The following is a 15,282-nucleotide window of genomic DNA, read 5'->3' as shown; positions in this document are numbered from 1 at the left end:
CATTAAATCAGGAGAAACTGGCATAATCCAATAGAATTAGTAGCATAGGATAAGTACTACTATACTAAAACATTTACGATGGAACCGACTACTGGAATCGTATAGAGCACGGTAAAGACAAATTATCAAAGTTGCAATACTAAACGTTCTTGAATTACAATTATTGAAACATTCTTAGATAAATATTCCTTGAAAAGGCATGTTTCTTATTTTAAGATTCTTTTGGAGCAATTTTAAGGAGTTGAGTGGCAAAGCAAATATTGACAATATTTTCTGTTAAATGTAAATACTTAAGACAAAATTATTGATATTTAAAGATTATTTCAAAATAATATATTTTAAAGCAGACTGAGTGACTCATCTGGCAATTTTTAAAAAACAGTATATGATAACTTTGCAGATACTTTTATCTGGTTTGTTTCTCCAGTCTACAAATTCTCCAAAATTTGTTATGGTAAAAAGTAAAATTAGGTCTCGGTTTTGGCTAACACACTGTAGGCATTACTTTTTGAGTTACTAACTTTACACCCTTTTGCATAGATCCGAAAATTTAAATGTCTTCATTAGTGTAAAGCAAAAAACTAAGTTTCTAGAATACCAATAAGCAAGTTTTGCCATCTTTTATTTCAAATTTCATAAACACAGATTATCAAGCTTAAAAAAGAAACAATTAAAATAAAATTTAATTTATCTACTTTAGCATGAATTAAGATATCACTCTTAAATAGAAATCATATGCATACGCTTTGTTAAAAGGGTTATACTTTTTAAAGTTCTTGGTTTATCAGACATTTTATAAAAAGTTCTTATTTTTAAAAGTGAAAACTCTAACGATGAGCCAAATACACTCAACTACTTAAATCACGCCACCGATATGAAGGAGAGAGTTTCAAGAGATACATGCTAAGTATGCAGGTGCCCAACTGAGAAAATACTTAGGTAGTCTGAGGTTCTAAAATTGGACACAAAAGCCAATGAGTTGGCAGGTCTGTAGCTTATATAGTACAGTAGAGAACCATTTATCCGGTATCCAGATAACCGGGAAACCAGAAAACCGGGAAAAATTTTGCTCGAATTTCCCGCCATTTTAAACTAGAACGAAAAAAGCGGAAATTGGACTCATCCTTGAAGTTGAGTAGAGGAAAATGTAAGGAAGGGGAAGATTTTTTTCCCCGTTTACCCAGAGAAACGTCATTTCCTCCGTGACCTTGAAGGCAGGAATGTTTTATTTTTTCCTTTAGGCCGTCAATCAAACTCAAGGGCGTGGCATGCTGATTTCGTTTTCTGCTTGATTTACGAGGGGGGTGGGGAAAATGCATTGCATGCATATCAGTGAACAGAAAAGGAAAAGAGAAAAATATATTTATTTGACATCGACTAATAAAAATAAAATCTTTTTCTTTTGAATAAATTCTTATTCTTTGGAAGTGCGGTATCAATTACAAGTTGTTCTTGGTGTGGAATCACATCTGCTGTAATTAAAAATCTTGTTTTTATCAACAACAAAAATAAAATAAAAGGAGAATTGTTTATTATTTTAAACATAGGATTATTTTATGAAGCAGATTGCAGTTTTGTTTTTCTGATTCCACTACGCTTGATTTTTTTTCTTTTCGCGATAAATTTTGCACTCAATAAATTAATTCTTTTTATTCATAAATTTTATCATTAGGTTTTTTTTTTTTTTTTTCAATTCCGTTGATCTTGCCTTGTTTCGGGTTTTAATATTTATGCTAGTGCCTTTTTTAACTATCGTCTCGGTTCGATAATTTTCAAGTGTTTTTATTTAGATTAATAAGTTTTCCTTTTATTTTATCGTTTCCCCCGTATAATTAGGTATGAAATATATTGCGTTATTTAATCATTGGTTTTGTTTATATTATTTAATTTAGGAATTGTAATTATTTTTAAAAAATAAATATGAGAATTTTGTATTTTTTAAACTTGATTTTCTTGTCTAAACTTGCACATTTTTTTGTTCTTTTAAATGTTATATTTCTACCATTTTTTTTTTCTTTTTAAAGTTAGGAGTACCTTTCTTTTTACTCTTACTTTATGCATTACACTTTTTCCTTGTACTTCGGGTTCGATAAAACATCGATTAACGACACTTTTTGGTCGATCCAGAAAACCGGGAAATTCAGATATCCGGGATAGCGATGGTCCCGAGCATCCCGGATAATTGGTTCTCTACTGTATTAAGTTTTTATATAGTATCCAGTTTTATTTGCCATGTTAGTTTAATTATCTTTCAAATTAGGCCAGATGATTAAATATACTGAGTTTATAAAAGGGAATACTAGTGACATGAGCAACCTGATGAAAAAATGCTTTTAAGGCTAAGAGAGGCTTTTATTATGATCCCCGTGGCAGAATCGTGGCGACACAGCGACATTTTCGCAGAATTTTACTGAGTTCTTGCAGAAAGATTTTTCATTTGAGATTTTCAGATTGTTGTTCAAAAAATTTTTGATTTCTTTTCTGCAAAAATTTTCGAAAGCTTCTATCTTCTCTTCAGAATTATATTCAAAATTATATGCCATTCTTGTGCATGGGAGTGGGAAAAAAAAAAGACTTGTAAATTTTTCTATTTTCATTTGAGAATAATGAAGTAAACATTTTGGTTTCCTTTTCTGCAGAAATATTCGTTCTATTTTTTTGGCAGTTATTGCTATTGATTTCCACATAGTCTTTAAAACCTGATATTTTTAATCTGATATTATTTATTATAACAGCTGAATCGTGAAATGAAAACAAGCATTTTTAACCCCCCTTTTTAAAGAGTTCGATTTGGCGTGATTTCGCTGTCGATCTTTTTTTTTCTTTAGTTACTGCTGCGGATTTCACTATTTTTAATTTGTTTTTAAATTTGATGATGACTTACAAAGAAAGAAAAAGGAAATAATTAGTGTGTTTTCTCCCTACAAAATGCGAGAATATAGCTTATAATAATAGAATAAAAAATATTACATATTAAATTTTAAAAATTACATTATTTTTTCCGATAAGTTTCTTTTCTTTTGCAATTCACGCTTTTGTTACTTTAAATTAGTAACATATATATTTGTTATTATTAAAAGTATCTTGCAGAAAGATATTAATGCTGGAGAGATTTGTCGCAGAAAGCCCGAAAAAATTCTGTCATAGGGATTATGATAGTACTGCATTTACAGATGAAGCTCAGGGAATATCACTATTGAGCCTTTATTATGATGTTGTAAAAGTTAATATTCTGCTCAATTAACTTTAGCAGAATATAATATATTTTAATTGAAAGATGATTTATTTTAACTTTAAATATTGATTTTACCTTTATATTAGGGTTTTAAATTTCTAATTGAATCAATTAAATTTCAAACATCAAACTCTCTTATTATCACAAAATCAGATAAAGATTATAGGATTCAAAAATAAATTCTTTTAAAGCTGAAACAACAAAATACTTACGATTTCTTTGTTCGAATCTCAATCTCGCTTTCATCATTATCTAAATAAAAAAATATGTCTTTAGACTAATAATAATTTATAATTAAAAAATTCTTTAAAGAAAAAAAGCAAAACTTTATTTTAAATAAGAATGGAAATATGAAACTTGAACGATAGCTAAAAAGTTTGGAGCAATAAAAGAATAAACTACATTTTCAAATTATTTAATAGAGTATTTTTGTGAGAACTTAAAAAATGTTTTTACGAAGATTATAAATTGTATTGCATTGCGCTGCTATCTACTGGACATTCCGAAAAAACCATACAAAGTCCTTAGAACCTAATTGCAGATAAAACCTCAGCTATTATATTTATCATGTACTTTCTATACTAATCTTTAAGTCAGTAAATGTCTAAGTCAAATATCAATATATGTTACTCAACATATCTATGATATAATGAAGAATTTCAACATACAAATCTTTCTTATATTATTTATGATAATTTAAAAAATATTGTTTGTCTGTTCGATTAAAAAAGCTTAATTATTTAAAACATTTTTCTTTCTTGTCTATGGAAACTTTTTGAACAAGTTTTATTATATTCATCTGAGTTTTGTAGCAGTGAGTCTTCACACCAATACCAACTCATACAGTACAATAGCCAACTCATCTAAATGAAAAATTTTACTTTTTACTTCAAAAACAGTTAATTTTGACCCCTCAAAAGACATGAAAATTTCTAATTTTTGCAAAAATGCCATTGAAATGAACTTAATTTACATGAATTAAATTTTATTGTTTATTATCAATAAAAGAAAAGGGTTTGTAACTATGAAGAAAAATATATTTATTCCTGATAATACTCAAATTTTAAATATAATATAAACATAAATATACATTTAAGAAATTACATTTTTAATTATTTACGTTTTGCATTATTGAACAAAGACTTAAGAAAAAAAAATTACCTCTTTCCAGATTTCTCTTTGCTTTCTTCAGATTCTAGAATTAATAATACAGGATTTCAGGAACAAATAACACAGAAATATTTTAACAAAGGAATCAGCAAATGTTTTTGCAAAAGTAAATGTAGATTTTATAAAGTAGTCAAAAATAGTTTAATTTTGATACATGAATATAAAAGATAAAAGCATTTTTTTAAGGTATTACTTCCAATCTAGAAAACAATTTACAATTTCTAATAGGATTTGATTAGGGAATTTGAATTTAAAATGGAAAACTTGGAAGGTGGAATTCAATTGCACTATGATTGTTTGATTTATTTTTACACATTGACATAAAGGTCAATTTTCAGACACAAAGACAAATATAGTAGATCTGAGGCTACAGTACTGAAATCAATTTTCTGGCTAACTTCTAATAGTAGCGATTTAGTAATCTACTAGTTTCCAATACACTATCTAATAGCTTGTAATGGTATATTTAATTTATTGCTAAGTAATTATCAATGCTTTAATAGAAGTCATTTATTAATTTCAGCAATAGTTAAAAATTTTAATATTTAGTAATTGAATAATATATAAAGTATGCAGGGATGAGTATGCAGGGATCGTGAAAACCACATTCAGGGTTCCCACTCTTTTAGCAAAGCAAAAATTAAGCACTTTTAAGGACTTTTTATTGAAAAAATTTAGCACTTCTTTGAAAAATTAAGAACTTATGCAACCAGTGACAGTGCTAATTATTTACCTTTCTAAAAACACCAATAAAAAAACAATAATAATAAATAATTTTATTACAATGTAAGCACTGATATAATTGTATTAATTAACAGGGCTCGGCAAAGAAGTATCAGGCTATTTTTGCAAACTCGGGACGGGTTTTTTGAAGAAAAAAATTTCAGATTGTTAAAAGTTAACGTCATTTAGATTATAAAAGTTAACACATTAAACTAATCTGTATTCCATTTTTAATGATTTCATTGAAATTGAATTGTAAAATTAAGTGTGCAGAAATTAAGATTTGCAATTTTTTTCATGTATACTAAAAAAAAAGTAAAAAAAGAATTTTTTTCATGTATAAAAGCAATTTTTTTCATGCATACTAAAAAAAAGTAAATAAAGAAAATTGGCAAAAACATTGAAAAATTATTACAGGAAGTTTTTATATTTCGCTACTAGACCAGCAAACGTGTTATCATTACTTTTATGATAAACTTTAACAAAATTATTTCCAGCCAAACATGTTATTATGAATTAACTTTACATAATGTTACTAAACATTTTGGTGAAAAACATGAACTAATTTTAAAGCAACCAAAAATTGAACAAAAATTAAAAAACAGTATATTAATTTGCAATGTTAACTGAATAAAATGATTATTAAAATCTGAGGATCTTTTAGTTGAATATATTTAAATTTTTATGCAACATTCTGCTTATCCTTAGTGATGGTAAAAAATTAAGGACTTTTAAAAAACTTATACCAAAATTAAGTACTTTTAAGGGCCCTTATTTTCTAAAATAAAAATTAAGCAGTTTTTAAGGACTTTTAAGGACCGTGGGAACCCTGACATTGCAATAAAAAGTGTTACAAATCGAGATATCAAAAAGCAATTCCACAAATGAGCAATCGAAAATTTACGTTAGATTGCGGAATAATTGCAAATAAAAATAATATCCTATTAAAACATTGAGATTTAAAAAACAAGGTAAAAACCCGTTTCAAAAGCTACCGAAAAAAAATCGGCAAAACCACACAGATTCACAGCAGAATCATTGCTAATCGAGTATGTTGTAAAAACGGAGTGTCCTTTATGCACTTTTTTCCTTCTCTTCTCCCATGATGTCATGCCTATGCCCATTGTGGATGGCCTCACATCGGCGATGCAGATGACATAACAACAACACAGGATATTCAGTTTGACTGACACGTGTGTTTTATCTCGTTCCGGTCAGTTGAAAATATGGTTGTAGGTTGTTAATGTGCGACTTTATCAAAGGGTGCTAATGGACTGAGGTAATATATCTTATCTGTTTTGTGAATGTTTTTTAGGATATAATTTACGTTTATTTTTTTACATAATAGAAGAAGATTTTATAAAATTTTATTGGGACTTAATTACTTATTTGAAATAGTGGAATAAAATTCAAGCTAAAGATTGTTTTTATTGAATGTGCAACAAATCTGTCTGCCAGGCACTCTGTTTTAGATTAGCAAAATCTTCTGGCCGGTTTAATTTACTTGAATGACCAACAGATTAGATTGAAATTGACGCTAATTATTGTCTATTTGTCATCGAATGAAGATTTTTTTTTTTTTAACTTGTTTACTTTAAAGACCTATTATCCGGAAAAATCTATTTTCCGGGGTTGTGAAGTTCAACGATTCCGGATATGGGACTTTCTATTGTATATAAATACTGCATATAATAATTTTCAAAAGCATTATCTAAATTGTAAATATTTAATACACCTTTCAATTTAACCCAAATTTTGATGCATTTTAAGTAAGAAGTTGAAGAAAATTAGAAACTAATAAATATCTATAATTTTAAGGGAAACATCAACTAAATGAATGACACCATTTCAAACCAACATAACTACATATGAAGAAAATAATAAGAATAATCCTAGGATTTGTGGCTTCCACTTAATTGCTAAGCAATTCCTTTGTAAGAGATAACAAGAAAGAAGCAAAGCCCATCATTAATCATAAAAAAGTTAAACTCATAAGTGCAAGCCAGTCTTAAAGAGGAAATAAAATAAAAAAAAAAATGTGAAAATTTCCTACAAATTCTACTTACATTAGGAGGAGGAGGACCAGGACCTGTACCAGAACAACCAAGTAACAAATTTCCTTTTTTATTTAAGCAACTAACATCTTGAGCAGAATAACTTGATTGTCTAGGAACAGTCATATTGCTATAAAAATTCAAAATGTTAAACAGAATAATAACTAATACTATCAATATTTAAAATTGCTTGTATCAATATTAAAGAACTTAAACATAAAAAGGTAATTTAGCATTTCACAACTTGGGAGAAGAGGAAGCAAATCAGAGGGTAACACAATTAAAATTCTTACATTAATAAATATGAAGATAAGATAAATTTTTTCTCAGACTTAAAACAAATATATATATTAAAAAAATATAAGTTATTATTGTATAAGCGATTTATATATTTAGTCTTGTTACCTATATATTTAATGGGACAGTTGAGTTTCTTTCTCTATTAAAAATTTGTTCACATACGTTTTTACATTAAACAGATAAAACAATTTCCCCATATTTTTTTCTGGAGGGTTTCAAAAAATCTTTGTCTTAAGGAAAAAAAAAAGCTTATTAGAGCGTCACAACATTAAAAAGTTTGAATTAATTTAACTACAGTTTAAGTCTCATATCTGATTATTTAGGAGCTAGGTACGATGACAAATCTTGTGTAAAAATTAATATTATAGGTACTAAATATAGTTATTTTTTAATCAACAATGATTTAATTTTAATTAAATTTAGATTGAAACAAATGAAAAACAATAATTTTAATAATATTATTTATTTCACAAAAATAAATAATAAAACATAATACTTAATTTTATTATTTTGAATTGTTTATGCCAAATAATTAAGAAGTAGGCAAAAAGTAAATACCATTTAATTAACTAAAAAAAAATTTTTTCCTAAAAAAATTATCAAAATCAAAATTTCAATATAAAAATAGTTCTATCTGAACTCCATAACTTAAAACATATTTTATCAGAGCTAAAAATTGTTTCTGAAATTAAGAAATTTTAATTACACTGGCATTATACTTACTTGGTTGGAACATTTTGTTGAGCAGTATAATCAATGATAGAAAACTCTGAACTAGGCGTATTTCCGCTTTCTAAAAAAAAATAAAAGAATATTATATTTATTTATACTGTCCCATTCACTTGATATCCTTTACCATTAAACTAGTTAGAAATGCATAATATTTAGTTTAAAAAATATTAATCTCCATCAGTTAGCAAAATTGTCTCTCGGCCAAATATTTAAGACTAATGAGCAAGTAATAGAGTTTGACTCTGGTGTAAAAATGTTTGTCTAAAGAATAACAGAATGGCAAGAGGAGTTTTAGTGCCGAAAAAAGGCATTATGCAAGAATAGTGCTTTTAAGTATAAGAAAATTTCTGATATTCCGATATTGTCTTATTTTTATAATAAGTGTATTGTGTGATATTGAAACTATTGTCACCTCACTGAAACCTTAAGTTAATATTATTACTTTGCAATAAACATGTTTCCATTTTTCAGTTTCTACATTCTTTTATTATTTTGGATACCAAAAAATTCTTTATACTACATCTATTAACATTTTAAAATTTTTTAAATATCTTTCATGAAAATAGTTGTGAGCCAAAGGTTTAGACTGGCTAATACTGTAAGAATTTAAATTCCATGTTCTGCTCTCTCTCTATAGAGTAGAAAAGTATTTTCCAGCTGGTTCTGCTAATAAAAACATTATACATAGATAGCGCAGTTATATTAATTAGTCCTGATTGAATTTGGACATGTCATTAACATATATTTTTCTAGTTATTAAATATTTTCAGTTCTAGAGCATGATTGTAACAATTTGACTTATGAAACACATAAAGAATGATGATTCACTCATCTAAAGTGGATTAAAGAAACACAAATGAACCTCGAAAATGTAATGTTTCATATCTGCAATGCATGATCCTTTCTTATTAAGGGGACCAGTAAGCAATGTCGTTTTGATGTTTGTTATCTACATTTTATTTTGTATCAGTAATGTATTCACCCTCATTAGCAAGAACCTTTCAATGGCGGATCGAAAATGAATTGAAAAAAAAATTTAATTGGTTTCTAAGACTAAAGAATATTTAATACGCCAAAATGGCATTACTTTCTGGTCCTCCGTAATACATTAAATTGTTCACTAAACAATAAAAAATATGCATTTTTTTTTTATCGAATACCGTTGTAATGAAAACAAGAAGTCTGTAAAGAAACTTTAACACCAGATTTAAACTCACAAAAATCAAATGTCAACTTATGAGATAAAAACCCAATTCAATTAATAACTTCTTTTTCACAATTTTTTAATATTCCATTAGCAGTATTTAAATTGAAAAATAATATATTGAGAAATTTTGAAATATAGCATTTTTTGCATTGTTAACTCACTAGTGAGTTAGGCTAGTTTCTTTTTTAATTTTTTTTTTATTTTTTATAAATAAAGAATATAATTTATTTGTATTTTTCTATTATATACTTTCAAGAACTTCAGTTCATAATTAGATAAATATAATTATAATTGAAATATTAAAAATAAATCATAATACATTTTAAACTACATGGCTGAAGTAGGAAGCAAAGTAAATGTATAATTCAAATTCATTGAAAATGGAACAAAAAGTATCATTATTAAACTGAAAAATTTTATTCAATATCTTCATTATATTTTTACTTTGTTCTTAGTTTGCATTCTAATGTATAATAAAAAAATCTACTAGGATTATTGATTTTCTTCAGATCATTTCAAAAGTACAGTAATTAATTTCTCACTAAATACTAACGTAATTTTGCTAATTGAGTTTTGTGACCATGTACATAATAATATTATATATACAGCAGAGCACCAATTATCCGAACTGCCGAACTGTTCAGATAATGAAAAGTTCGAATAACTAGAAAGTTGTTTAAAATCTAGTTTAAATGATTGTTATTTAAGCACTAACTTCCCTTCACACTTTTTCTAGGCTTAGGACTGGCAGTACTATCTAAAATAGCTCGTAAAATAATAAAAAATAAATGAAAAAAAAAATTTATGAAAAATAAATAAATATTTTTCATTTATTTACTTATTTTTTTTAAAACTTTTTTTTCATTTAGAATTATTATTATCATATTTCAGCTTTTTAAATATTTTTTTGTCAATCACTGATTTCACCACATTTCTCTTTATTTTCCAATGCAAAAGAAATCAAGCAAAGACTTTTGTTTCAAAGAAGATGCTTTTTTTTGAGCAGCCATATCCCTTATTTTTTTTAAATCAATCAACTGAGCTGGATCAACATCACTTTGACGTTCTAGCCAATTCATTGCAATATCTAATGAATTGCATGCTTCCATATGAGAAGAACTATCTTGAACTTGATTGTCTGTGGGGTTCTGATTTTCATTCAAAATTTGAAACCCTGGGTCGTTTTCAGTGTCTTGACACTAGTCTTTTATTTCTTCAGCTGCATAACCTGGCATCTTTTCATCCAGAAGATCTATTGATTCAGAAACTACAGTTTCGTTTGCTTCTCTGTTAAGAATTTTATTCCAAGATTTAAGATTCCAAGCACTGTAATCACTAATCATTAGCCATATGTGACAACTACCAATCCCCCAATTGTAGAACTTCAGCACTTATCTATTCATAAACTCCTTCCGCATTACAACCAGTGTAGACTGTCAAAATGAAGCTCGCATTCTTGGAAGATAATTTTCAGTTGAAGAGGTCTAAAGGGGTATGTAGGTTTAACTGTATAGCAATACATGTATGGCTACTATAAGAAAACTGCAAATTAACTTGTAAATTAAATATGGTTTTCAGATGTAGTGGATATTATTTATTCCTCTAAATATAGAAAAACTGTCGAGTCGATAAGTAAAAAAAATATTCTAAACTTCAAATAAAAAAAATTTTAAAAAAAGAATTTGGACATAGTTCGGATAATAAGGGTTCGTATAATCGGCGCTTTACTGTACATATTATATATTTAATATATATACTAATTAAATATATAGATATTTCAATATACAGAATACAATGATTAATAAAAAATAATAAGCAAAAAAAGTAATCAAGTACAATAAAAGTTTACAAAAATTTTATGCAGTTGGTGCAGCATAAATAATACACCTAAAATTCTCAATATAATTCTCAAATTTAAAGAATAAAAATGAGATGGAAATTTAGAGGTGATGCAGCTTTAGGATTATTGATTGTTCTAAGACCCACATGAAAATACATAATCAGTGAATGATCCCCAAGTCAAGTTCAAAGATTATGGTACTGATATATAAATAGAATATTGCGAGAAGGCCATTAGCTTGCTAGGGACGAAGACGATGGAGAGTCAACAACGATAAAATCAACAAGAGAAATAAGATTTTGTATGGCTATTAGGGGAAAAATATTGACTATGTTTAGTTGGTCCCCATAATCAACAGAAATTTGAGAGACTTTTTCGGTTCAATTTCAGAGGGCCGAAATTGAAGTCTGAAATCGAGAATCTCAAGCAAAATGCAGCAGAGTTTCACATGAGAGGACAGAATTCATCCTCACTGAAGCCAGCTCAGCAGACGCGGACCTGCAGGTTTTTTATTTAACATGTAAAAACAAATGGCGTTTTCCTATGCTAGGGACCGATGTTATGCCGAAATAGATTGGGGTTGAATTAATTGTGAAAATGTTGAATATAATGATATGAACAATATCTTTTTGCATAATTTGTAACAAAAATGAACATGGGAAAGAAAAAAATCCCCATTTTGGAAAAGAGAAAATTCAGCACTTTTTAAAAACCCCAATGAAAAAAGCAACTTTAAGGGCTTTCAAAAAACGAAAATCCCCTTAAACACTTTTTAAAAACGCTTTGCACCGTGCAATAAAAATAAATATAATAATAAAAGAATAATAAATATAGTTTAAACTCATTTATTTTGAAACTCATTGCCTGCTTATTGTTACCGTTAAATTTGAAATTAATAATTTTTAGATTTGTTGCAGGATATTTTCAGGTTTTGCCCAAAAATTTTATTATTCCATCTCCTTTCACCAATAAAATTTCCTGATAACTCCATGTTTCCCTGAGCCCATGGGAACCCAGAAATAAGCAGTGTGCTCAATATTTATTTCATGCAAAGTACGTAATAGAAATTTTTTCAGTACTTTATTAAAAACAAACTGGTTTTGATAGTCTTATTTCTATACAACTTACTTCTTAAAGACTAATGGGCTGGATAAAAAAGTTAACTTACCTTTGCTATCATTTGGAAAACTATGTGAGGGTTTACGCAAAATAGATTTTGGCTGTTTAGTAGATTGCAAACTAATAAAAGGATTTCTCACAAAATTTGATTCCATTGTCCCCTTAGAGATTCCAGAACTTTGGCATGATCTATAGCAACAAAATGTAATGTATAAATAAGAGAAATATTTAAAGAAATTTGTTTAAGATTTCTTTTTATACAGTTATTTAAAAACTTTTAAATGTCAAGAAAAATAATTCACTCATTTGATAAAAATGTAACTTATTTGTTTATACTTGTAAAAAGTAAAATTATATTCTTGTTAAGCAAAAAGTCGTTATGAATGTAAAATCACAATGAGTAAAATTTAACACTAAAAATGATATATATATATATATATATATATATATGCTATGAACGGATAACTAGATCCGATAGACTAACCCAACCAAAATAAAAATTTTTTTATAAATATATAAAAAATTTTTTTCACCAATCAAATAGAAACACACAGTAAAGATTATAGGAATCAAAAGAAAATATTTTTGAAGGTTAGTGTTTAAAATAAAAGTACGTTAAATTGGTTTTAAAATAAAGTTATCTTTGTTAGTGTTAATAATAGCATAAACAACACAATAAAGAATTAAAATTTATCTCACAAAATTAAAGAATTAAAATTCAATACAAAGTAATTTTAATTGAGTAATAAAAATATCGCTTACCTTTCTTCCTCAGAAATTTCTAATTTATCTTTAATTAACTTCAATGTATTACAAAGCTTGTTAAAGTCAGATGATGAACTAGAGCTAGAACTTTTTGCACCTAAAAAAAGAAGTTTAATATAAAATTAAGTTATATATGCATCCAAAAAGAAGTTTTGAATAAATAGATATATTTATCTAAATATTCATTGTTATCAATTTTATACTAAGAAATGAGACAATATCATCATGTAAAACTACTCTTGGAGATGAGATGAATGCAGGATTGCTACTTATTTGAAAGATATCATTTCAGAAGTAATACTAATAAACTGGTAGTCTGAAACCTTTTAAATCTGTTTCTTTCCACTGGTGAATTATTAACAGCTATAACACACATATATATAATATATGTGTTTTAATTGTTAATAAGTGGTGGTATTCGTGGAGATTCAAGAAATTGCTTAAAAAAGCATCATCTAGTTTATCATTATCTTTTAAAAGGAAAGCTGCATCCTGGGGAAAAAATGTTTCCTTAATTTTTCTACCTATCTAACATTTTTATCAATATGTAGTTGGCGAGGGGAGGGGGAGAATATACTTATTTATTAGCATAAAATAAAATGAATCAAAATCAAACATCATAAAATATCTGTCAGAATTTTTACCACTTTTTGCAAAAAAGGAGTTTATATGTACCCGAAATTCATATTAAGCCATTCCCCCGATTTTCAAGGTATTTTTTAAAAAAATTTCACGATCTTTCTCTGAGTTTTTTTCAAAATAATAAAATCCAACACTTTTTGTGATGATAAATGTATTGATTACTCCGAATTCAAAGAAATAATATAAGTAGAATTATCTGAGAGAAAACTGAGGTATGTTAGTAAGGTATTAAGAAATTTAATTCTATTCTTTTCAGAAATTTACTACTAATTTTGCCAGGGAAATACTTTTGTATGAAAAATTTATTTAGGTAATGTTAACTTTACATAAGTAAATTTTTAATAATCAAATTTTTAATTTATAATCATTCAAATGTTTACAAATTAAACATTTTAGTAATTGGTGCCAAAATCCAAAGTAAACAAATATCTTTCAAAATAACTTTTCGCTGAAGGTTTAACATTTTTGTAAGTTTAACGTATAGATCATTTGTGCCACACAAAAACCTTTTTTGAGAGATCAACTAGTTGTCTATCATATACATATTTAATAACAAATGTTACCTTAAAAATGTGTGCATGTAATAAAGATTTTAAGTAAAAAAATATTTGGTAATTGTCTTTGCACATTATCAACAAAACTTAAAGTATTTTCAGTTGATATAATTACCTTAAATCAAGTTCGCAGAATTCAGAGATTCAATCTCTATCAATAACTTTCAAAATTGAATTTCGTTTATAACTTCAACAAAATCAATTAGAGATTAAAAAGCTTAATCAAACTAATATTTAGCAGAATTTTAAAACATTGAGCATCTTTCTGAGTATTAGTCTTGGTTTTATCCAAACTTTCAAATGCAGGCTTTTTTGCATCAGAAAACCTCTTTATGAATATCATTGAATAGAAAAATAGTGCATGGCAGGAAAATTTCTGTACAATTTTATCCAGGGGCTCAACACTTGAAGGTTTAAATATAAGAGAGTTGTACATAAAAACTTTTATGTTGCTTAAGTTTAATTTAAATTTTATACTATCAGACTAGCTTCGTCCAAAAGGATGAGAAACACATGAAAAACAAATAAAGATCAACTTGCAAATGACATTATTAGAAAAAAAATATCTTCATTTTAAAGAAAGAAATTAACAGAATTGCACCTGTTTAAAATTTCTTGAAATAAAATTATTAGTCTGCAAAATACAAGATAACAATAACTAGAAAAATAAACATTAAGAAAGTGTTTTTTACTGACATCAAGTCAAAATAAAATAGGAAAACTCTAGTCTTCCATATTTTTCATTAATGAAGGCCGAAAAATCTTTGAATTGCAACTTTTATTTGGGTTTAGATGTGGTCCCTCTGAGATATGCTGAGAAAAAACTTTTTTCTGAAAAAAATATTTTCATCCCGGGTTGGACTTTTGAACTTCTTGAACAGATTGAATAATGGCTATGAATGAGTTCATAACTTTTAATTCTGAAAATAAGTAAAACTTTA

General features: G+C 27.0%; 1 protein-coding gene and 1 long non-coding RNA gene across 14 annotated transcripts in view; one reads left to right on the top strand and one right to left on the bottom strand.

The window, feature by feature from the left end:
- Positions 1–15,282, bottom strand: part of LOC107452551 (uncharacterized) — a 90,500-nt gene that overhangs the window by 14,318 nt on the left and 60,900 nt on the right. For all 13 annotated transcript variants that reach the window (XM_043046741.3, XM_071177478.2, XM_043046746.3 and 10 more), the window contains 6 exons: positions 13,143–13,242; positions 12,430–12,569; positions 8,206–8,275; positions 7,195–7,312; positions 4,397–4,430; positions 3,448–3,487 (listed from right to left, as the gene is read on the bottom strand). In XM_043046741.3, coding sequence (XP_042902675.1) covers positions 3,448–3,487; positions 4,397–4,430; positions 7,195–7,312; positions 8,206–8,275; positions 12,430–12,569; positions 13,143–13,242 — 502 coding nt within the window. The remainder of the gene's footprint in view (positions 1–3,447; positions 3,488–4,396; positions 4,431–7,194; positions 7,313–8,205; positions 8,276–12,429; positions 12,570–13,142; positions 13,243–15,282) is intronic.
- On the top strand, positions 975–2,207 carry LOC147815253 (uncharacterized). Its single transcript, XR_015431361.1, has 2 exons — positions 975–1,130; positions 1,346–2,207. It is a non-coding gene; the product is annotated as an uncharacterized LOC147815253 (long non-coding RNA).

The sequence above is a fragment of the Parasteatoda tepidariorum genome, chromosome 2, assembly GCF_982258835.1.
Source record: "Parasteatoda tepidariorum strain Cologne lab strain chromosome 2, Ptep-v5.0, whole genome shotgun sequence".
Classification (NCBI taxonomy): Eukaryota; Metazoa; Arthropoda; class Arachnida; order Araneae; family Theridiidae; genus Parasteatoda; species Parasteatoda tepidariorum.
Note: the sequence above shows the minus strand (reverse complement) of the source record. Positions and strands in the feature narration are given on the sequence as shown.